At 52.6% G+C, this 20168-nt stretch overlaps 2 protein-coding genes and 1 long non-coding RNA gene across 8 annotated transcripts in view; 2 read left to right on the plus strand and 1 right to left on the minus strand.

Moving 5' to 3' along the window:
* Positions 1-14793, plus strand: part of Stimate (STIM activating enhancer) — a 57485-nt gene extending 42692 nt beyond the window's left edge. For 2 of the 6 annotated variants that reach the window (XM_039094618.2, XM_063275491.1), the window contains 7 exons: positions 322-370; positions 1730-1825; positions 3998-4119; positions 8337-8449; positions 9492-9569; positions 10463-10612; positions 12181-14793. In XM_039094618.2, coding sequence (XP_038950546.1) covers positions 1761-1825; positions 3998-4119; positions 8337-8449; positions 9492-9569; positions 10463-10612; positions 12181-12279 — 627 coding nt within the window. In that variant the 5' untranslated portion in view covers positions 322-370; positions 1730-1760 and the 3' untranslated portion in view covers positions 12280-14793. Of the gene's footprint in view, positions 1-40; positions 185-321; positions 373-1729; positions 1826-3997; positions 4120-8336; positions 8450-9491; positions 9570-10462; positions 10613-12180 lie in introns of those variants that run through there. The other 4 variants (XM_063275490.1, NM_198774.2, XM_063275492.1 and 1 more) reach the window with 4 other exon arrangements.
* A 714-nt stretch (positions 14794-15507) lies between these two features.
* LOC134482447 (uncharacterized) lies at positions 15508-16674 on the minus strand. Its single transcript, XR_010058556.1, has 2 exons — positions 16578-16674; positions 15508-15694 (listed from the first exon to the last, which is right to left on the minus strand). It is a non-coding gene; the product is annotated as an uncharacterized LOC134482447 (long non-coding RNA).
* Positions 16675-16875: 201 nt separating this feature from the next.
* Positions 16876-19129, plus strand: Mustn1 (musculoskeletal, embryonic nuclear protein 1). Its single transcript, NM_181368.4, has 3 exons — positions 16876-17145; positions 18143-18275; positions 18452-19129. The coding sequence occupies exons 1-3, from the start codon at positions 17137-17139 to the stop codon at positions 18556-18558; spliced, it is 249 nt and encodes an 82-aa protein (NP_852033.1). The 5' UTR covers positions 16876-17136; the 3' UTR covers positions 18559-19129.
* The last annotated feature ends 1039 nt before the right edge of the window (positions 19130-20168 follow it).

A 20168-nucleotide genomic window follows, 5' to 3' on the forward strand; every position in this document is an offset into this window, starting at 1 on the left:
TGGGGCTGGAAGCGACTACACCATCCCTTGTTGCTTCTAGGGACCTCCTAAATGAGCTTTGTCACGGGGAAAACGTGAAGGGCTGCACAGACGCTGAGAAGGCACGCTTTAGGACGTATCTAGTTCTGAAGAGTCCCTGCTGACAGACAGCCTCACAGGCTCTCCGTAACCTTCACTGAGCAAAGTATGCCGCCCCGTGCCGACATACTCCGTGTTCTCACTTAGCACTGTAAATAGCAGGAAGACTGATAACCCACCTTGGGTATGCACTTTGCTTTGCTGTTGGTTTGAGAAACTCCCAATGTCTGTTTGTTCTTTCAGTTAAACGCTTCCGAGAACCAAAGCATGAAAGACGGCCATGGAGGATATGGTATGTAACAAAATGCTGACTCACTCAGAAGGCGCCTTCTGTGGTGCTAGGGTTTGGTTTGGGGACACGGGACAGTTTTGGGGTAGGTAGGACATGGAATAGGAGAAATTGCATACCGTATAAAGTACGTGGGATCCTTCAGTTGAGTTAATACGAGTGCTGTATAATATGAAAATAGTTCTGTTTCTTCAAAAGCTCTGGCCCCTACTTTTATTTATAATGCTTTCAGTATTGGAAGTGAAAAGCAGTACGCACGGGGCAGCCTCTGCTGTGGGCTTCCTCATCCTGGCTTACGAGATTATGCTTAAATTCTTGACTTCATACAGTCTGTGTATGTAATCAGACCCTTGGTAATTAGCCATACATATTTCAGAGACTCTTAGCACACCCCTCACCAGATGTGACTCAAACCTCAAGAAAACTTGAGTATTTACACTTCCCAGTTTATCATGAAGGATGCAGGCGAATGAGTGGCCAGATGAAGCCATTCGGTGAGCTGGGATGGCCTGTTCCTGAGGGCAGTTCTGGGAACGTGGCCTTCACATCTTCCATCCCCCCGTAAACCAGCTCATTTGCTCACTGGTTCCGACACACTCCAGGCTCACGAGGCTCACCTGACTGTCAGCTTTGCCCTTCTCTCCCTGGAGTGTGGTGGGTCTTACTTAATCATCTTCCAGTGGCCTTCCCCATCCTAGAGCTCTCTAGGAACTCCAGTTACCAACAGAATATGCACCCAGGACAGTCCAAAGGATTAGACCTCCCACCCCTGGCACTTGGGAGGTTACAGGGCGGTTAGGACTCTGGGTCAGGGTCAGGGACCAAGTGTTTAATGTAGACACATGATATCAAACACACTCCTTTTGTGTAGGATGGCCCTATGGTAACAGGTGTATGTTTCTTATACAGCAGTAAAGCTTCAGAAACAGATCCCAATGATAAAATTCCCAAACAGTAAGTCACTTGGAAGGCAGGCTTCCGGTAACAGTGTGGGCCACACTAAGTTTGCTCCTGCCCTAGTGACACTTCCACTCCCCTTTGGTAGCGACGTCATCGTCCTGTCAATAAAAGTGCTTTATAAATTGTCCCACACATACTGTGACTCTTAAGGACATAACTCCTGTCTGTTGAGAACTCCTATTTGTACCCTTCTGTCACCGATTCTCCCAAGCCTGGGCATTTAGTCCTGGTCTTGTGGTCAGCGAGGAGCTTCAAGAAGACCTAGATCTAAGGCCCTCCGTGTGTTTCTCTTTGGGTATAGGGATGGTTTTGAGGCTTGGCCACAGACTTGGTCTCCTTTCCCCAAGGTGGTCGCCGCTCTCCCGTCAGGTGGGTAACGCTTGCTGGTTCTGTTTTGTGCAGGTTTTTAGACACTTCCAAACAAGCCATAGGGATGCTCTTCATCCACTTTGCAAACGTGTACCTAGCGGATCTCACTGAAGAGGACCCTTGCTCACTGTGAGTGGCTTGTATTCGAATTTAACCTCCACTGGAAATACAGACTAGCCTCCCCTTCCCTCCCCTTGCCAGCACGGCTCTCTAGCTTGGGGGAGGCACCCATCCTTTCTCCTCTGGGTTTCTCTCTCTGCTCTCATCCTGTGTGTGCCTTCATGAGTTCGTACACTCAGCCTTTGGTTGGTTCCCAGGACTTGGATAGTGACCTTGTGTGTTGGCTTTCCGCTCATCAGTCTAAGTTCAGTCATTTGTCTTTCTAGTGCCCTCGTGGTCCCGGGTTCCCAGCAGCCCCCCCAGCAGGACAGGATAACACTCAAGAGTGGCCGTGGGCCGGCTGCAGAGCACATGGCCGTTTAGCTGTGCTGTGAGATGCTCACAGACACGGTTATGGTTGAGCCATTACTGGCCTCTTTGACACAAAGCACGTCCACTGTTCCATCTGTCCGTCTGGACTGCCTTCCGCATGATGTGCAGAGCAGTGTGTCTGCGACCTTCGCCATGCCCTAAAGTGCCGTACTTCTTACTGGAGGAGGATTCCAATCCCAATCCTTACCTCCCATCTCCAACTTCAAGTGGGAGGCACAGAAAGGCTAACGGTCACACGGTGCAGACATGGCGAAGCTGGACTTAAACCAGTCTGTGTGCAAGCCCCCATGATGCTCTGATGTCTAAATGAGTCCTCTGTGCTGAATGCAGGGTGTGACGTTTGGTCCTGGCTTCCGGGGCAGCACCCACTAGGCTCAGGAAGTAATTGACAAGTATGTAAGCGAATTCAAGACTGGATGTAGCCGTTGCCCTGTTAGTTTCCAGGCTTCGTGTCAGATGTGAAACTGCAGGTGTGAATAGCATTCCCCGTGAGTTAGAGATCAGTGTCAGAGCAGTGCCCTCCTGCCGGAATGGAAGTTGCTTTGGAAGCTGTGACTTTTCTTTCTGACTCTGGTCTGAGAGTGACCCCTTGTGTCTTTAAGGAGGAAGAACAAACTGCCTGCCTCCCTCTCAATGCTCTGGGTTCTGAGGACCAAGCACAATAAGCTGGCCCCATATTGAAATGTTATGCACATCACAAAGCCCAGCCTGGGGCAGAGGTCTGCTGGTACAGCCAAGTGTCTCAGGCCTTAGCGGCTTGGAAGCTCCTTGAAGCCAAGTCTTGCACTGTCCGTGAGCTTGTCTGTAGGGAGTTCGGAGCCGTTCGGTATCACAGAGGCTCAGTATCTGCTCCACAGCCTCATGTTCATCTTCGCCCGCCTAGGTAACTGGAGCCTGTGTCCAGCGGTGCTCAGCTAGGTCTGGGTGTAGGGAGGCTAGGTAAACAGGGCTTTCCCGTGGCGAGGACAAGGTTCTTTGTCAGGCAAATGGAAACAAACCTTGTCTTATAAGAATGTGTGGTCCCTATGGCATGCCTCCCCATGTCCCTTTCTCCAGTCCTCTGGCCTTTTCTCAAGGCAGCAGAACTCTTCAGTGAAGTATAAAAGTCAAGTCTGGAACTGTAGCTCTGATAGAATATTTGTGCAAAACACACACCCACACATGCAAGCATACACACAAGCATGTGCGTGCACACACACACACACACACACACACACACACATGCACAGTGCTGGTTTCCATCACAGCACCTCTAAAAAAAGGTAAAACTAGTGTTTGCACACATGATTACAGACAGGGATGGACATGAGCACAAAGCCTTGCGGCCCTGCCTGATTTGCCTAAGAAGTCTCAGAAGCCATTTTCCTTGAATGCCCTGGGAAAGTGGCACAGTTGTGCCACCTCCGTTGGCCTGGAACCATCAGGAAGAACAGAATCACTTAATGGATTTATTGCTGTCCACCGGGGTTTGTTTTCCTCGCTTTCCTTAGGTACTTCCAGACGAGCTGTCTTCCGTTGAATCTTGGCCTTGGCACATAGACTTGAAGTTTATAAAGTGTCTTTGTCCTCTTCCCTGTTCTTCGTGTCTTTAATATTAGCATCTCTTCAGAGTCCTGGAAATGGAAGCCACCATCCTGTAGTCTCTTGCATAAATAAGTACATGTCATGTCGGGGTTCTCCTCTCCCTCAGTAAAGCCGAGCAAAGACTGGGTCTGATAGCCTTCATTTGGGACCCTGGTAAGAGCCACAGTGAGGCCCCAGCGTAGTGGCTTTTGTCTCCTGACCGTGCTGGTGTGGCCTCTCTTCCAGGTACCTCATCAACTTCCTTCTGGACGCCACTGTAGGCATGCTCCTCATTTATGTGGGCGTACGTGCCGTCGGTGTGTTGGTGGAGTGGCAGCAGTGGGAGTCCCTGCGTTTTGGAGAATATGGTAATGCCTGTGGACACTGGGTAGGGCCTGCTGGGTTCTTCTCGCCCTGTGCAGCTCTGAAATCTGGATGATTTGGAGCTGTTGAACATAAAGGAGTTCACTTAGGGCTTGAGATTCGGTTCCCTAGGGTCAGGGGGGAAGTGCTTCACCGCCAAGACGTTCATTTCGGAGGGAAGGATTGGCAGAAGCCGAGAGATGGCCCTTCTCCCAGAGGCACTTGTTGGTCCCACATGCGGGGCTGCAAGGCCACCTCGTTCTGCCGAGCTCCCCAAAGAGTCCATGTCACTGCCCACCGCATTAGACAGATGGGAGCAGCTCTTGTTTGGGAAGCTGTCCACAGTGAGGCGAAAACCTGTCCCTCTTTATGCTACACACCTGTGTTTCTCCTGTCACTAGGTTGCTCTGTGACAGCGTAGTGCCCACATGTCAAGGGCTAATGTGTGCATCCCTTCCGAGGCCAAGTTGCCTCGCCTCCTTCTAGCTGTAGGCTTCTCTCCCCCCTAGCATCTGGGTGCCCCAGTTTCTCAGATGTGAGGTTTACCCCGACTCAGATATAAGGCTTCGGACCTGCAGCTTGTGGGTGCTAGCCTACCTTGTAAGACCCCCATGTCACAGCCTGAATAAGAAGCTGCTTTCATATTGGCTCTAAGCTTGAGGATGTGTGGAGCTTCTAGTGAGGAGCTACTCTTGGGCCCAGAGCAGTGCTAGTAGAACTTCACCACAAGAGGGCGCCGGGACAAGTGGTAGAATCGGGCTCCACATCCCTTCCACACCAAGCAGACGACTAATGGCTCTGCACCCAGAGACTGACTCACTTCTAGGTGGTTGAAGACCTGAGGGACTGACAGTTTAAAAGGGCACGAGATTGGTGGAGCTGGCTGTGGAGCGCCTTGGGTATTTCTAGACATCTTAAGTAATTGTTTGTCTTCAGTGAGGGAAGATGAGTTCAGGGGAGGGCTTTTCTTAGCCTGTTACTTGATGCCAATGAGTCAGTGACTTAAGATAGTGCCCAACGTAGCATGTGCCTCAGGACTCGAGGGAAGGCTTCTGAAGTGCCCCCGCCATAGCGTTCTCAGCTTGCAGGCCAGAAATGGCCCAACACATGTGAGCCAGTGTGACATCATTCTCAAGGGCAACTAGGAGTTAAGCAATTACCCCGTCAGGACATGTTTGCGGCTCTGTGTCCTCTACACCAGGAGACCTAAAACTCTACCTCCACCAGCACTGCTCACCTGCACTTCTGCTGTCCAGATCCCCAGTAGCTGACCAGTGATGATACAGAGTTCCCACGGTCAACTGCTGACTGAGGACAGGGTCAGGTCTCGTCCCATATACCACCGGTTCTGAAGCCAGTCTTGTCTGCCTCCCCAAGGATGGAGAGAAGGGAACATGGCAGCGGCTCTGTGTGAGCTCTGTCCTCTTGGCCCAGCCCCATAATCCCGTCACTGCTGTTGGGAACCAGAGTCCTCAAGTGTCTTCAGAGAAAACGTCCCTTTGTCCAGGGCCACCCAAGTCCTCGCTCCCTGGACTGTCTCCCCATTGCCTGTGGCATCGTAGTTGCTTAGTGTTCTCTGCTGCTGCAAGAAACCAGCATAGGCTTAGTGGCCCAGATAACCCAGACTGACTTATCTGTGCTTCCTTCAGAAGTCCATGCACTTCCGTTGGACTAACATGAAGGCAACACCAGGGTTGTCTCTTTCTGGTGGCGATAGGGATGGTGGTTCTGTTGCCCTGTCCAGCCTCTAGTTCTGTCCGAGTCCCTGGCTTATGATTCTCTCCCTCTGTCTTCAAAGCCAGCAGCCAAGTTCTTCTCATGATATACCGCTCTGACCTTCTACCTTGAAGTGGCCCTTGATTACCCAGAGTGCATCTGGACACTCCAGATACTTCATTTGAAGTCCGAATAGCAACCTCAATTCCATTAACAGCCAGAGCTGCCCTTGGCTAGGTCGCAGCACATGTCATGGGGTCCAGGACTGGGGTGTGGACATCTTTGCAGGACCATTCTGACTTCTACACCTGTGAACTTTCCTGTCCAGTTGAGACAGGAACACCAGGTCGGCCCCACAGCTCTGAGGCAAGTGAAGGCGACGGGGTTTGCTCTCTAGACAGCACGTTGGGTTCCTAGGAGAAGTCATGGGCCTCGAACATAAGCACAGTTGTTTAGTTGAGGGTGAACAGTGTTTGAGTATCTGTAGTCTGACGACCAAGCTTATTGTACCCGCAGACAAGACAGTACTCGGTGGCACGGTACATCATAGACTTCCCTGCCCGCCCACCTAAGTGCCCCCCTTCCAGAAGCTTCTCAGCCCACTCGTGTCCCTTCCTTTCGGCCCTGATTCCTGTAACAGCCCGAGAGAACAGTTCACCAGCATCCCTGAGGTTGCCCACTACAACAGAAAACAGTTCACACCGGCATGCTTGTTGGCCACATTTGTCCTGAAGACAGGATTTCAGGGAGCATTTGAAAAAAACTCAAGGGAACCAGAAATGATCAAACAAACTGTCACGTGTTACTCCGTCCAGCTGCAGTGACCTGTGGCCTGGGTACACAGGAGGCGAGCAAGGGTGTGTGGGTGTATCGACTGGACACGGCTGCTTTTGTCTCTCTGGGTGGTTTTCAACCTTTTTATTTTAGTATCAAAACACAAAAGGCAGTGGCAGCCCCACTGTACAGACAAACTAAGAAAGAAGAGGAAAGTCGTTTCTCACAGCTTCTGGGAAAATGGAGTGAATGAACACTGAGCTAGTGAATGTTCTTATAACAGTGAACAAATGGTGTCCCTTCTGCCTTCTCCCAGATGCACCAGTCCTTCTCAGACCCTTCCCGGTGGCACCTCCTGCGGGGCATCCCTGGCCTTACCTGAGAGCCTAAGCAAATAGTTTCCTCTCCTGTTCAAGTGAACTTTTCTCAGTAAGGGCAGGTGGTTTACCGAAAGTTGTGTAACTAACTCCTGCTGGCAGCCTTGCCAGGAAGAGCGGCACTTCCGAGTGCTCTCTGAGGCTCAGGTACCCTGCCCCAGAAGCGGGAGCAGCTGGGAAGGAAGCCTTAGGTCAGGCAGTAGCGTGTTGCCGCATGCTCCCTGCCGATATCCAGAAAAAGACACACGTGTTCTGCTGGCCCCATGGCCGCTGTGAGAGGCATTCACCTGCCTCAGCCGGGCTCAGCCTGCAGGCCCAGACACAGCCTGGAGCTTTCTCTCCAGACCAGATTCTCTTCTCACGGCCTCCCTGAAATGTTACTTTGTTGCTGTTCTGGTGGGTGGAGGGCAGGTTGTTGCCGGCTCTCCCGCTCTGAGGCCTGTGCTAAGATTCTGCATGTCGTTCAATCATTCTCTGGAGAGGCTGCCCCCCCCCCCTTCATTGAGTCCCTTTCTGAAGCATTCTGAGGCACTGCAGGGCCAGATGTTCCCCATTTTGGTCTCTTGGAGCCCCCCACCACCACTCTCCGAGTCATTTCTTAACCATACCCACTGACAGACTCACCCCTGTGTCGTAGTTGCTGGCCTCAGTCTGTCTCTGCTACCCCTAGTCTTGAAGGCTTCTCTCTTTGTCCTAGCCAAGGTGTTGTGTGGTTCCCCAAAATTAATTAGGTTGCTCCCCCCACCAAAAAAAAATTTTTTTTTGTTTAATGCTATGAAAAAACCCTAGAAAGCATTAACTTGGGGTTCTTTTGCATGAATTTGGTGGAATCTGAGTTTCTCTAGGTCAGACTGATGTACTCAGGGCTGAGAACGGCAGGGATGCTGGGGAACGGCCGGCGTAGGAAGTGGGTGGCCGAAAGGAGGGAAGTGGACAAAGAAGCTGATTACTGCATTCATAGGCACAGTGTCAGTCCCATCGTGGACAGAGAATGCGGGGGTTAGCACAGTCACTGGGAAAACCAACTGCAGATAATAATAGCTTTCGTGCTTAACCCAGCTTCTGCTGCCAGTGGACACAGAGCCAGCGTGAGCTCCTACTAAGTTTAGTTCCTCTCAACTCCAGCCTAGAATATTTTTTTTAAAAGAAGAACATTCTGGTTTGTCTAAATTAGGAATTCTGACTTTATGCAGGGAGCCGCCTCTTTTAGAAATGAGGTGATTTGTAGAGCTTAGGGCTCATGAAGAACCTTAGAACTGGGGTTCCGGGATCCAGCTAGGGGCAAAGGGGGTGAGGATGGGATTGTCCTACTCGGATCCTGGCGTATGTGGCTAAGCGCCTTCCTGTCCCTGCAGGAGACCCTCTACAGTGTGGGGCCTGGGTCGGGCAGTGTGCCCTTTACATCGTGATCATGATCTTTGAAAAGTCCGTGGTCTTCATCGTCCTTCTCATACTCCAGTGGAAAAAGGTTTGCGTCCATCCCTGCTTCTGCTCTCTTCTAAGCCAAGAAAACGGCATCCCATGTCATCCACAGCCCTGGCCGGCCGGCCCCTGGTCTGCTTGTTTTTGTTTTAGCTCCATGAGCGAGGCCTGGATCTGGTCTGGTGTAGCAGTATTTATAAAAGCCTTAGTTTGCCATTCTTGTACTTGGTGTCCACCCACTTCATGTAAATACATGTCTTCCCTACATTAAGCCTTGGGATATGTAAACTTAATGGAAATACAGCCCCGTCTGGCGTGCTGCTTGGTCTGAGTAGTGTGCAGACTTGGTAACTGTGGATGTGTCTACGCTGGCAAATGTCCTTCAAACACGTGTCTGAGCTGGTTCAGCTGATGCAGTTTTGAGGTCTTTTCCCACCTCCCTGGGTAAGCCCATGGCTTTACCAGCCCCACCCTCTGCCCTCTGCCCTCTGCCCTCTGCCCCTAGCACAACCGAAACAGCTCGTTCCCATATAAAACAGCCAAGGAGCCTTCTAGGGCAAGTTGCTCAGATTCTGGCTTTGGTTTTGTCTGTGGCCGATTCTCACCTTGTGAGAGAAAACAAGCCAGTATATTCAGAGCTGCTGTGCCCCTGGCCGTGCAACATGTCTGCTGGAAAGTGAGTGGCCTAGGGCTGCATTGCCCCTGTCTCTACGATCACCCACTGCATTTCTGCCCCCCAGTCCCCTGAGGCACACACACACACACACACACACACACACACACACACACACACACACACACACACACACACACACGCTGCTGCTCTCTGGGCTTCAGGTTCCCTACAGGGTGTGGGTCCCACTTGCATCTGACTCAGTCCTCAGATCCACAACAAGGGGGAGGTGCTAAGAGCTAAGGGCCCAGACTGGCTCCAGCTGGTCCCTCACAGTCAGATCTGTGCAGCCGTGAGTGTCTAGGGTCTGTGCAGCCATGAGTGTAAGGGCCGTTTGTTTCCGTGGCTCTCGGGGAGTGTCTGAGTCTCCTGCCTGCGGCCCTGTGGTCTCCTCACTGTCTGTTTCTCTCTGCAGGTGGCCCTGCTGAATCCAATTGAGAACCCTGACCTGAAGCTGGCCATCGTCATGCTCATAGTCCCCTTCTTTGTCAATGTCAGTGCCTCGTTGACTGTCTTACCTACCCCAGCTTGTGCCCTGCCGCCCAGGGTCCTGCTCAAAGCTCTAAGTGTGGCACAAAAGTCACCCTTACAGCCTCAGGCAGTCCTTCCCATCTGTGTAGCCAGTTGTTACCTTCCATCCCATAACCAGTCTTGAGCGTGATGGGGGTCCTTCCTCAGAGACCCAGCACCCATTCTAGGGCCCTATTTCGGGTAAGGGATCCTAGGAACCATGACTCGCCTTCCCTGATAGGCCACTTCATTGAGAGGTCCCAGCCTGTGTGTGATAGTAACTTCTAGATCAGGGACGTTTCGAGTGTTCTCCAGACATTTAGTGTTGAGTATACACCTCAGAGAAACTCGGGAGCGCAGTGTCCTCTGTGAAGACCCCGTGATGTAGAGTGCTAAGGGAATCGGGGGCTCCCAGAGTGTGGCCACCTATGAAAGACCCATGAGGCTCCAAACGGGCAGCTAGAGACCTAGATTCCAGGCCCAAAACAGACTGCCTGGTTTGTTCGTTCTTTTGCTTTTAGAGTCAGGGTCTTGGCTGTTCTAGAACTCACTAAAGTAGACTGTGCTGCCTTGGAACTCAGAGAGACCGATCTGTCTCTGCCTCTGAGGTGCTGTGAGGAAGGGTGTGGCCCTGGGCTGTCATTATTTAACACAACAAAACCCTTAAGTGACTACTGCAAGAATTACCGGGCTGTTCTCTGTTCTCTTGACTGTAGAAGCATAGTAAATGAAAGAAAATAGCAGTCTCTCCTGAATGTTCTGAGAGATGGTGGGGGCTGAGTGGGGCTTCTCTTTTCTCCGTGAAGGGGTGGGTTGGAGCCCCCTGCTTTGCTTTGTCCTGGTTTCTCCACAGTAACCTACACCTTCTTCCCGCAGGCTTTCATGTTCTGGGTAGTGGACAATTTCCTCATGAGAAAGGGGAAGACGAAAGCTAAACTCGAAGAAAGAGGAGCCAACCAGGACTCAAGGAACGGGAGCAAGGTTCGCTACCGACGGGCGGCATCCCATGAGGAGTCTGAGTCTGAGGTAGGAGCCTCCTGACTCTCCCCAAGGGCTTGGCCATCATACCTTGGGCTCTGGGGGTCTCTGCTCTTAAGGTTGTACCTGAATGCTGGTTCACAATACCAGTCAGAGGGACAGAAGAGGCTGGGCTGAAGCGTTGCCCAGGTTGCTCAGAGCCACATTAGCTTGAGCCCAGTGTCTGCTGTCACATGTGTCCTCTCAGGCCAAAGGGATGTAGCTTGTAGATTTGCCACAGCCCGTCCCTGTGGCAGTGGAGACAGCCAGGTGAGATGAAAGCCACCTTGTTCTTGGAGCCCTGTTCTTCACTAACAGTCAAGGGAGAAACCTCTAAAATATAGGACTAGTTAAACCTCGTCTCCCTTTACCTGCTGGTGCCTAAATTCAAGGGCCTGAACATAAGGGAGCAGCACGCATGAACACAGACAGCGTGGGGCAGGGGTGTGTGTCCCAGCTGGGCTGCAGCAGAGGCCTGAGGTAACTCCCACAGTGCTAAGCGTTGTGCTGCCAATGCTGGGGTTAGCCCAGCTTGTGGTTCATGGCTTTAATTCTGCACTTGGAAAGTAAAGACACTCAGATGTCTGTGAGTTCAGAGTCAGCCTGGTCTACATAGCACATTCCAGAAAGGGCTATACAGTGAACTTTGACTCCTCCCCACCAAAGTGACTGAGATGGCTGCCACCCTGAGGTGTGAGGATGGGGAACGCAAATGCACAAATGGTTCACAGTGCCCTGGAGAACCCTGGGCAGGCTGGAGGGAGTTTTAAGTGATGAACAGATTAGAAGGCAGGCCTGTATTGACCCCAAGTGTGTATTCTGGCTATAGGGGTTTATTACGTCATAGTAATTGGATCACATTTGGCAAATGACAGATGGCCATAAGGCAGAAACAACAGCTTATCAGCATTCGCAACCACAGCCTGCCCTCTGATACTAACGTGAAATTCTCATTGGCCAGAGCAGGGAGCCGTGAACCATCAAGTGATTTGGTCCTCAGGGAGGGTAGTGAGGCTGTTTGTCCCACCCTGGAGTAGGAGTGCACATTCCCTGCACGGCTGGGCTTAGGGCCCTTAAACCTGCGTGCAGGCCTCTGATCTTCCCGTGGTACTCAGAGGTCTAAGGCCAGCAGCTGTGGCAGGAGTGAGCAAGTTTGTCCTCAGTGTCTCAGCTGCTTCCCTCTGTATCTTCAGAAATGGCAGAGGTGACTCAAGAGAGCCCCTCTGAAACCGCACTGCCCGTGTGGTCCCTGGGATGATTCCAGTCCCTTTTGAAAGAGACTGAGTGTGTAAGGCAGGTCCAGGACCCTGAGATTCCCTGCGCCTGGTTGGCTCTGATCAGCTTTGGGTCTGTCTGGAAGGCAGCTGGAGGCATTGATGGGGTGGGGGTGGCAGATTAGGGGTGGTCCCTCTAATGCTAGCTTCAGCAGGCCAGCACAGCTCACTATGAGGGGCCTCCCTCCGCCCTCTCCCGAGGATGTGGGAGACGTGAGGCCTCCCAGAGGGGCTGGGCTCCGAGGAGGACAAGCACTACACAGAAACACCGGCGTCTCAGACCTTGCCTCTTGACCACATCAGATCCTGATCTCGGCTGACGACGAGATGGAGGAGTCTGACGCCGAGGAGGACCTCCGGAGACCTGTGAAGAAGAAACATCGCTTCGGGCTGCCCGTATGACGCATTTCCACGCTGCGGGTGACAGTCCTGGGGCCCAGCCCTGCAGCAACACTGCTTCCCTCCCCTCTGCCTTCCTCTTCTACCTCCACTCCTCCTGCTGTCTCTGCCTGCTCTCCGCCCGCCCCAGACTACTGTGACTGAGAAGAGGGAAGAGGACCGGTGCCTGAGGGGCTGTGGGCAGCTGGAGTTCCCGCTCAGTTGCACTACAAACACTGACCAAATATGCAAGCGAAGAGCTTTGTTCGTTCGTTGTCGTCCCTTTGGGGGGTCGTGAGACCCCCTGTCCTATGTCTGACCGGGTGGCATGGTGGAAGAAAACAGAGCACACACAGAACTGTGGTGGGTTCTCCTGCCGAGGCTGCAGGCCTTGTGGACACGCGACGTGCTTGGGGTTAACAGTCGCTGGTTGACCCAGGTTGGAACAGGAATGGTTTCTTAACTCAAAAACCGGCTTTTGTAACTCTTTCCTTCTGAAGCCTGTCTCACAGGCTGCAACAGTGTTACTGTTTTTTGAGTACGTGTTAGTTTCCTACAAAGTACCTATGGGTCTAACGGGCAAACAGATTTTTAAGTCTTCCCTATGCTGTCTGACTTTTATATTTTTAAGTTATATTTTCATACTATTGTATTTAAAACTCTTTTTAATCCCCAAACACATGGGTTTGTTTGCCTTTCATGGGGTGGGAGCCGGTGGGAGGCGGGTCAAGACAAGGAGGTTTTTCAGCCAGGGATACTGTTAGGGAACATGGTTGCTGAGGTACATGGTCCTGATGGGAGGGTAGCTAGATAGTGCTTATCTGCGGCCACAGAGCCATACTCTGTTAAGGTCAGAACCTCCACAGGAGGCAGCTGTTCAAGTAGATCTGTGTGCGCCACTGTGAGGACAGACAGAGCCCTGCCAGGCCAGGCGGACATGTTAGAGGCATTGGTCAAACTCGGTTAGGGAGGGAGCCCAATAGTTAGACATTTGTGTCCAGAGGACTCAAGGCCACCAGGCCTCCTCCCGCTGGCTTCCTGCCTCTCTCAGAGTCTCTTAAATCACAAGCGTTAGAGTAGCCCTGGCCTCAGCATCCAGTACAGCAGCTTACAGAGCCAACCTTTGCCCTTGGTGTCTGTCACCAGCTGTCACCTGCTTGATTGCTCAGCTGTGCTTGTCGGGAAAAGCCTGTCATCACACCCTCCAAAGTGATGAGGTGACCGCAGCAGAGCAGACAGCGGAAGAGCCATGTTTTACTGCGTAGGTGGTATGAGGCGTTTCTAACGGTCCCTCCTCTTGGCTGGCCTTCCCGCTCCTCAGCGTGGCTGTGCTTTACCTGTGGTCCTGCTGGCCTTGGCATTGACCCTGCTATGAGAACAGCAGGGCGGGGCTGTCTGGTGGCCTGTCAGAGCTGCAGGCAGACACAGTGGTAAGGGGCACAAGAACACCCCACCACTTGACGCACTGGCAGTGATATGGCTGAAGCCTTCGGTGAGACAAGCACAAATGGGACACTTGAAAGGACCACTGAGGGGAGTGAGTCTGCTGTAGGAGGCTTCCCATTCCAGTCAGGCAGAGGCCGTGACCTGGGAAGTGGTTCAGCCAGGTTCTGCGTTGTTCCTGTTTCCTTCCCATCCTGCAGCCCTGACCATTCTCACCCCTTCTCTAGTGACTTCCACTGAGCCGTGTGGAAGGGTGCAACTCAGGTCCTGGTGAGATGGTCAGCCCCTGGCCATCACTGACACCCTCCTCACATACCCTTCCTGCCCCATTGTGCTTTAGTTGGCCTGTACAGCACACGCCCCTGCCGTCCTTCTGGAGCTCAGGGGAAACCTCGTTTTCAGACTCCAGCTCCCGAAACTTCCAAGCCAGGCACAGAGGTGGGGGAAACTCCAAGGTGACAGCCTCACAGAGGTGATCCGTAAGGTCCTCCCAGCTCCCAAGCACAGCGCCTGGAGGACAGGAAGCAAGTGAATGCAGGTTCCCTCTGCACCCTGATTTCCACTAAGGGCTACAGTCTCCGGGCCACAGCTCCTGGGCTGGCCTAGAAGGAAAGGAAGTCCAGCAGGTATTTGATACTGAGCCTGTCTGTGTACAGGTTTGGTGTGTGTGTCCTTCCCCCATCCTGTGTGGATGTGTACGTGCACTCATGCGGCATAAGCACACATACTCTCGCAACCCGGCGTCCCTCAGGAGAGCCTCGGTGGCCAACAAGGCCTTTCTGTTACCGTGGTGCACTGTCTCACTGGAATGGATGTAGAAGGCTTCTTCCAGAGCTGTCCTCCCTCCCTGGAACGAGTGTCCCCATCACTTGTTCCAAGCTGCCTTATGAGGTGGGACCCTTTACTGGCTGACAGCAGGCAACACCGAGCGAGGGGGAAAAATGGAATGCTGACTTAGCTGTGGTACGCTGTCAATCTGTTTTGTCCAAATAGGTGCCTTGGCCAAGCTGCTCTTGCTGGAAGCTTGCAAGCCAAGGTGATGAGTGAAGTTTTTGTAACTAACAAATAAACCAGTGAGAGAGAGCTGACACCTAACTCAGAGAGATGGTGGTTACTCTTTTATTTCTTTCTGGCTTTGGTCGGGGTTTGGGAAAGGCAAAGATAAATGGTATGACCCTGTGTGGCAGTGTTCCGGAAGATGTGTGAGGTGAGGCTCTCTGGCCCCTCAGCCCTGGAGCATGCTGGGAGTACCTTCCTGCCTCAAACTATAAATTGTGAACTTCCTAGCACCAAGGAGTCATGGGTTTGTGCCACCTCTCCTGCCTCTTTGCTCGGGGCAAACAAGTTATAACCTCTCTTTGGCAGTATAGGCCTGCTGACTACAGCTCAAGATGTCTATCTGAAAGGTGCCCCAAGACCTGGAAGGGGCAGACCCAGACCATCCCTCCCACCAGGCAGCAAACCTTACAGGATGTAAGCCAGTCTTTTGTTTGGGTTTTAGTTTTGTTTTGTTTTGTTTTGTTTTTAAGACAGTCTTACTGTATAGTCCTGGCTGTCGTGGACCTAGCTCTGTGGATCAGGCTGGGCTCAAACTCAAAGATCCTCTTGCCTCTGCCTCCCAAGTGGCTGAGATTAAAGATGTGTGCGACCACCCCCGAAGTGAGCTAGCTTTGAATTGAAGATTCACACAGCTTTCGATGAGAGACGCGTTCACAGTGAGGGCCATGTGCTCAGCCTTGCTTTGAACACCCTGAGTTCTGAGTAGGTGAGTGGATTGGTTGGTTGGCTGGGTCCTGGTTTAGTTCTCAATTTTTCTTTTCACAGAGCTTACTTAGAAGTCAGACCTATGTGAAGAAGGCACCCCAGTTCAGCTGCCTGTCGAGGCTGTCTAAGCATGGTGTCACGAGTCACAGAAACACATTTCTTAGGTGAAAGAGAAGATGGTATACTTCCACTGCAAGCTGGTTTGCAGTACATTTTCATGGAGTCCTATTACCTTAAAGAAGAAAAAAGAAACGAGTGCTTTCGTGATCCTTGGTTGTGTGCCCTGCGGAATTAAAATAGCTCAACGGGTTTATAAACCTTCCCATGGCTCTTGGCTGCTGTGGGCTCAAAGTCTGCAAGGAAAGAAAGCAGCATAGTCTAGCCATCATCCCTGATGAGCCTAACACAGTCTCCCTCCTGGAGTGTAGAGCTGAACATCCCTCATCCTTGTCCTGGAGACCAGGACTAGCCGGAGTCAGCTGTGGGCACGCATCACAAGGCCTGGCCTGGCCTTTCCTCGGAATCATGGGAATGCTCAACCCTATGCTTTACAGACCTGATGGTGCCCACACTGAGCTAGGAACCAGGACCAGAACAAAGAATGGGTGGAGTTGGAGGCACAACAGCTATGGGATGACATTTAGGACAACTGTTAGTGCCTGGTTGAATTCCATCTGCCTGGTTCCTTAGGGATAAAAAGAATGTCCACTGTAGACTGGAGGGAGCGGAGGTTTGTCTAAAGAAGACAAACCTCCCACATCCACCACAGCCCACCTCAGGCTCAGGGGCCCTGCATTGCCCCTGGTGATTTCCTTGTGCAGAGATGAGGCTAATGGGGGTGCTGAACGATTTTCCACGGGAGCTGTGTACTTTTTACCACAGCTTTGAAATGGTGTTCACCCTTCTCTAAAGTCCTGCCAGCCAGCTTCCCGGTTTCCATGATAGGCAGAAACCCTCTGTAAACCTTCACCAGCATTATGGTCTCCTCCTGGGCCCATACCCTACCTTGCTTTGTCCCTTTACTAAACTTGCCCCGGAGCTGGCTAGAAGGCCAGGGCATCAGCAAAACTGTGATATAGCAGCTCTACGGGGTCCCAGCCTTCCTGGCTACTCACTCCGAGTCAGCTGTGCTTGCCATGAGGAAATGCTTCTAAGCAACAGAAAGGAAGCCTCTGCCCTGCTGGTGTGCGGGGATGGAAAATATTTCCAGTGGAATCCAGGAGTACAAGAGAAAGATAAACAAGAGCATCCACCCTCGTTCAGGGCCCTCCCCTTCCGCAGATTCCTCCTCCCGCCCCTGCCGCTGGGATGGGTCCTTGCAGTCGGCCTGCCCAGACTGTCCCACACCTTCCAGGGTTCGCATTCATAAACGCAGTCTGTGGACGACAGTGCCAGCACCTCCCACTTGCAAGGGAGCAGCTGTCCCGAGATACGGGATACCCCCTGTCCATCTGCTCTCCCCAGGGTGGCTGCCCATCATGTCCAAGAATAAACTCCAGCTAGTCCCTGCGTGGATCTGAATCATCTGAGAGCTTCCAAAGGAGGGGAGTGACTACCCAGGACGCACAGGCAGGCTATATAAGTTCCCAAGGGCTGGGCTCCACACAGATCTTTGCCTGTGGCTACTGCCTGCTGCCAGAGAGTTACCAAAAGAGAGCTTGCTTGGCATCTACCATGTCCGAGGTAAGAAGGCCCAGTGGGGCCCATCTGGTGCCAAGGAAGTTGGGAGGGCAAGGCTGGACACTGCTCAGTAGTATGCACTCTGAAGTAAAAGCTGAGCCTAAACAAGAGGCACTGTGGCCCTCACAGGCTGGCCTCAGAGAACACCTTGGGTCCCACCAGGCTCTGGTGAGTGGCCTTATTGATTCCAGGCTTCTTGTGAAGGTTTGGGGTCAGGGAGTGCTTATATAGAACTGTGCGCCTTTGTATGTTGTGAGGGAGCTGACTTGGATGCCTTAGCGTGTCCAGATGTGTGTTCATTTATAATCAGGAGGAAGGACACTGACTGTACCTATTAGATCACAGCTATCTCCCTGAGAGGGTGTGTCTCTGCAGGCTCGTGTTTCCCTGGGAGCTCAGCCCAGGCTGAGGGAGGGAATCTTTGCACCTGCCTGCAGGGCTTAAGAGGGAATAAGGCCTCAGCCTTGCAGGCGCCAGGGCTGGCTGGGAGGGCAGGGTAGGCACTAACTCTGGCTGTCCCAGCTCTCCTGGGACAAGAGCAGCCAGGTCGTCCTTGCTCCCTTCTCTATGGCTGTCTACCTCATTCCCTTTCCTAACATAGTAATGGAAAATATCAGTGTTTTTGGTGGGTGGGCAGCAGTCTGTATGGGACTTTGCCACCTTTGTGAACGGGTCTTAGAATTCACAAGATTCCCTAGGGTTGCTCAGTCTTGAAGTTCAGCCTTTTCCTGTCCACCCCTTGTGTCCAGTCCTGAACTCGGCCTGACAAACAGGCTAGTGCGAGGATGCAGCGGCCACCACCCCCAGGAGCTCCCTTCCTGTCTGTGGGGCAAGGTCAGATGTCCAAGTCAGACTAAGAGGGCAGGGGGCTCACAGGAGTTGGGAGCGGAGTGGGCTTTGAATTGGCTTAATTCAGTAACCTGGAAGGAAGGAACTCCTGCCAATGCTGGAGGGGCCTTCACCTCAAGGCCTTGACTTGTACGGCTCTGGACTTTCCAAGGCTGGCACTCCTGAAGCCCCCATCAAGAAGAAGCGCCCCCCTGTGAAGGAAGAAGACCTGAAGGGGGCCCGGGGGAGTCTGTCCAAGAACCAGGAGATCAAGTCTAAGACGTACCAGGTCATGCGGGACTATGGTGAGTGTACCCCAGGGCATGTGGACGGGATGGAGACATAAGCATCCCCCAGTAGTAGTTGAGCAGTGTGGAGGGTTTCTGGGCTTAGGAGGGGCTGGACACAGCAGAGGGAGCCTTGCCCCTGAGAGAGCCAGTTCCGGGTCCCTGGTGTGACTTCCTCCATCTCTTGCCTGCAGAGCAAGCTGGCTCAGCTGCCCCATCTATATTCAGCCGCAACCGCACGGGCACCGAGACAGTCTTCGAGAAGCCCAAAGAGGGACCTGCCAAGAGCGTCTTTGGCTGAGAAGTGCACTTTGCACTACACCCCTGGGCACAGCAACCTGTCCACGAACTCTCTCTCTCTCTCTTTTTTTTTTTTTAATGCTGGAAGATGCTTTTCCTCTGCCACCTCTGGAACCATCTTGACTGTCACAACCCTAGCCCTTGGAAACACCAATAAAGAATACGCCACTTGGGAAGGTACCATGGCCACTACCTGCAGAAGAGAGGGACAGCATATTGAGTGCCCTTCCTGGTCCCCGAGGTGGGTCGGGGAATGATGTGTGTGCTTTCAGAACCACTGAGGTGTTCTAGAAAGAGCCTTAGACATGGAGTCCTGATACGGACTTTCTGACGGATGTAGACTTGTCTGTTTTCTCTAAATCTCTGTTTTAGGCTGGAAAGACGGTGCCATAGCTAAGAGTACTTGCTGTTTCTTTAGAGGACGCTGGTTCAATTCCCAAACAGCCGCATGGCTGCTCATAACCATTTAACTCTGCCACCCTCTTCTGGCCTCTGCGGGCATTGCATACACGTGGTACGCCTGTGGTCGAAATGTTCACATACCTAAGACAAAAATAAAATGTAAAACTAGCCTTCGGCTTCCCGTCATGTACAACAGGAGGGTTGAATTAATGCCTATTTCATGAAGCAAGTGACAGTGACACAGCAAACTTGGAGGTCGAGCCCCCTCTGCGTGTTGTTGCGGGCCTGAGAACACTAGATTCCGAGCTGCCTGGGATCTGTCTCTTCAGACCTGTGCCTGCTGTGTCGGGTTGAGGGAACCAAAAGCCTGCACGGCCAGGATGGCAAGGACACAGGCAGGCTCCCGAGAGCAGATGTACGGGCTCACGGGCGACTCTGCTGGGAAGCTCCTGTGAGCCCCTGGGCAAGTGGCTCTGGCTCCAGGCCTATCCTCTGGGTCCCAGAGGAGCAGAACTTCAGTGGGGGCAGATCCTGGACCTCTCAATAATGTTCTTCCCAAAAGAACTGTGTTCCCTGTGCAACCCACTCCCATCTAGAGGCTGGAGAGGGAGCGGATGCACAGGACTGTGTCCTCTGACCATAGTCTTGCAAGCAAAGGGAAGGTGTTAATGGAAGCAACAGAAATTGCCCCAAAGTCCCCGATGCCCTGACCTAGGGACAGACGCCACCAGCCTTGAGGTACCGCGCTGGAGATAAACAACACACCAGCCGCTGGCCATAATTTTAGGTCCATAGACTCCGGAGTGGGCTTTTCAGGGCCACCGGAGAGCATCGGCTCCATCTGCATCAAGTACTCAGTATCTATCTGTCCACTTCATCACATTCTTCGTTATTTAAAAACAAAAAAGTACTCAGTGGGTGAGGGAGCAGTGTCTCCCACCCGTGCCTCACCCCTTAAAACCAGCAGCAGGCAGGAGAACTGGCCCTGGAGTCATGAGAGAGGTCCTGCCCCTTACTGGCTACAACTCTCAGGAGATCAGACCCTGCACCTCTCCTGGGCAGTGCAATACAGATGGAGAGGTCGCAGGTGAGCAAGCCCGGCGGGTGTAAGCATGGGAGAGCTATCCCTGACACTTGTCTGCCATGTGGGTGGTAGCATAGGCAAGGGCGAGATGCCACCCTTTGTCCCTCCCCACCTATGGCAGGCGG

The sequence above is a fragment of the Rattus norvegicus genome, chromosome 16 (assembly GCF_036323735.1).
Source record: "Rattus norvegicus strain BN/NHsdMcwi chromosome 16, GRCr8, whole genome shotgun sequence".
Lineage (NCBI taxonomy): Eukaryota > Metazoa > Chordata > Mammalia > Rodentia > Muridae > Rattus > Rattus norvegicus.

Coding starts and splice junctions, on each gene's coding strand:
- Mustn1 (NM_181368.4), top strand. Junction 18,276..18,451: donor CCAGGTCATGCGGGACTATG/GTGAGTGTACCC, acceptor TCTTGCCTGCAG/AGCAAGCTGGCTCAGCTGCC.